Below are 2,615 nucleotides of genomic sequence, written 5' to 3' on the forward strand. Positions count from 1 at the left end.
CCCGGGGAGCCGACCCTGGTCGGCCGTCCGGGCTCTGCTCGGCCCTCCTGAAACCTCCGCCTCCTCCAGCAGGGGGCGGGCCGGGGCCGCGTCTCGGGGGGAAGGCGATCAGGTCGCCCCCTCCTCCGATTCCCCCGCCTTCCAGGACAGCCTCCAGCCCAGAGGGGCGGTCCGGGGGCGGGGTCGCACCGCCCCCTCTCGCTCCCAATCCCGGGGCGGCCGGGCGGGGGTGGGCAGGGGGCGTGAGGCCGCCCCCTGCGGCCCGGGGGCCCCCCGAAAACGCGCTCCGGGTGCCCGGTCCCTCCGCTGCGCCCTGCCGCCGTCCTCCCGGGGGTCTCGGGCGGCCGCGGCCGTGTCCTTCGCGTCCCGGCGGCGCGGCGGGAGGGGCCGGCGTGACGCAGCGGTTGCTACGGGCCGCCCTTATAAATAACCGGGCTCAGGAGAAACTTTAGCGAGTCAGAGCCGCGCACGGGACTGGGAAGGGGACCCACCCGAGGGTCCAGCCACCAGCCCCCGCACTAATAGCGGCCACCCCGGCAGTGGCAGCAGCAGCAGCAGCGACGCAGCGGCGACAGCTCAGATCAGGGAGGCCGCGCCACCTGCGGGCCGGCCGGAGCGGGCAGCCCCAGGCCCCCTCCCCGGGCACCCGCGTTCATGCAACGCCTGGTGGCCTGGGACCCAGCATGTCTCCCCCTGCCGCCGCCGCCGCCTGCCTTTAAATCCATGGAAGTGGCCAACTTCTACTACGAGGCGGACTGCTTGGCTGCTGCGTACGGCGGCAAGGCAGCCCCCGCGGCGCCCCCCGCGGCCAGACCCGGGCCGCGCCCCCCCGCCGGCGAGCTGGGCAGCATCGGCGACCACGAGCGCGCCATCGACTTCAGCCCGTACCTGGAGCCGCTGGGCGCGCCGCAGGCCCCGGCGCCCGCCACGGCCACGGACACCTTCGAGGCGGCTCCGCCCGCGCCCGCCCCCGCGCCCGCCTCCTCCGGGCAGCACCACGACTTCCTCTCCGACCTCTTCTCCGACGACTACGGGGGCAAGAACTGCAAGAAGCCAGCCGAGTACGGCTACGTGAGCCTGGGGCGCCTGGGGGCCGCCAAGGGCGCGCTGCACCCCGGCTGCTTCGCGCCCCTGCACCCACCGCCCCCGCCGCCGCCGCCGCCCTCCGAGCTCAAGGCGGAGCCGGGCTTCGAGCCCGCGGACTGCAAGCGGAAGGAGGAGGCCGGGGCGCCGGGCGGCGGCGCAGGCATGGCGGCGGGCTTCCCGTACGCGCTGCGCGCTTACCTCGGCTACCAGGCGGTGCCGAGCGGCAGCAGCGGGAGCCTCTCCACGTCCTCGTCGTCCAGCCCGCCCGGCACGCCGAGCCCCGCTGACGCCAAGGCGCCCCCGACCGCCTGCTACGCGGGGGCCGCGCCGGCGCCCTCGCAGGTCAAGAGCAAGGCCAAGAAGACCGTGGACAAGCACAGCGACGAGTACAAGATCCGGCGCGAGCGCAACAACATCGCCGTGCGCAAGAGCCGCGACAAGGCCAAGATGCGCAACCTGGAGACTCAGCACAAGGTCCTGGAGCTCACGGCCGAGAACGAGCGGCTGCAGAAGAAGGTGGAGCAGCTGTCGCGCGAGCTCAGCACCCTGCGGAACTTGTTCAAGCAGCTGCCCGAGCCCCTGCTCGCCTCCTCCGGCCACTGCTAGCGCGGCCCCCGCGCGCGTCCCCCTGCCGGCCGGGGCCGAGACTCCGGGGAGCGCCCGCGCCCTCGCCCCCGCCCCCGGCGGCGCCGGCAAAACTTTGGCACTGGGGCACTTGGCAGCGCGGGGAGCCCGTCGGTAATTTTAATATTTTATTATATATATATATATATCTATATTTTTGTCCAAACCAACCGCACATGCAGATGGGGCTCCCGCCCGTGGTGTTATTTAAAGAAGAAACGTCTATGTGTACAGATGAATGATAAACTCTCTGCTTCTCCCTCTGCCCCTCTCCAGGCGCCGGCGGGCGGGCCGGTTTCGAAGTTGATGCAATCGGTTTAAACATGGCTGAACGCGTGTGTACACGGGACTGACGCAACCCACGTGTAACTGTCAGCCGGGCCCTGAGTAATCGCTTAAAGATGTTCCTACGGGCTTGTTGCTGTTGATGTTTTGTTTTGTTTTGTTTTTTGGTCTTTTTTTTGTATTATAAAAAATAATCTATTTCTATGAGAAAAGAGGCGTCTGTATATTTTGGGAATCTTTTCCGTTTCAAGCATTAAGAACACTTTTAATAAACTTTTTTTTGAGAATGGTTACAAAGCCTTTTGGGGGCAGTAATTGGCTTTTGTTTTTTTTTCACTTTATTTTGGATTTGTAGGATTTTGTTTTTGCGTTTCTGGTGTGTAGGGGGTTGTGTGTGGGGGCCTGCTGTTATTTTTGGAGGTTTTGGTGGTTGGGTGGGGGTGTTGCAGCTGGTTTTTCTTCCTCCTCTGCTGCCCCCCCGCCCCCCCCCCACACACACACAGGGTCTGCTTGAGATGGGGTTCCAGCCCCGGGGGAAAGGGGAGAAGAGTAATGGGTCAGGCATTCAGGCTGACTCAGAGCCCCTGGGCGCCGGGACGGGTGGCTGGGAACCCTGCTTG

The 2,615-nt window shown here is 66.5% G+C and overlaps 1 protein-coding gene across 1 annotated transcript; it reads left to right on the forward strand.

Moving 5' to 3' along the window:
• The first annotated feature begins 201 nt into the window (after window positions 1–201).
• Window positions 202–2,292, forward strand: CEBPB (CCAAT enhancer binding protein beta). The gene has a single exon (XM_054466513.1). The coding sequence runs from the start codon at window positions 655–657 to the stop codon at window positions 1,690–1,692; it is 1,038 nt and encodes a 345-aa protein (XP_054322488.1). The 5' UTR covers window positions 202–654; the 3' UTR covers window positions 1,693–2,292.
• The last annotated feature ends 323 nt before the right edge of the window (window positions 2,293–2,615 follow it).

The sequence above is a fragment of the Pongo pygmaeus genome, chromosome 21 (assembly GCF_028885625.2).
Source record: "Pongo pygmaeus isolate AG05252 chromosome 21, NHGRI_mPonPyg2-v2.0_pri, whole genome shotgun sequence".
NCBI classification, from domain to species: domain Eukaryota; kingdom Metazoa; phylum Chordata; class Mammalia; order Primates; family Hominidae; genus Pongo; species Pongo pygmaeus.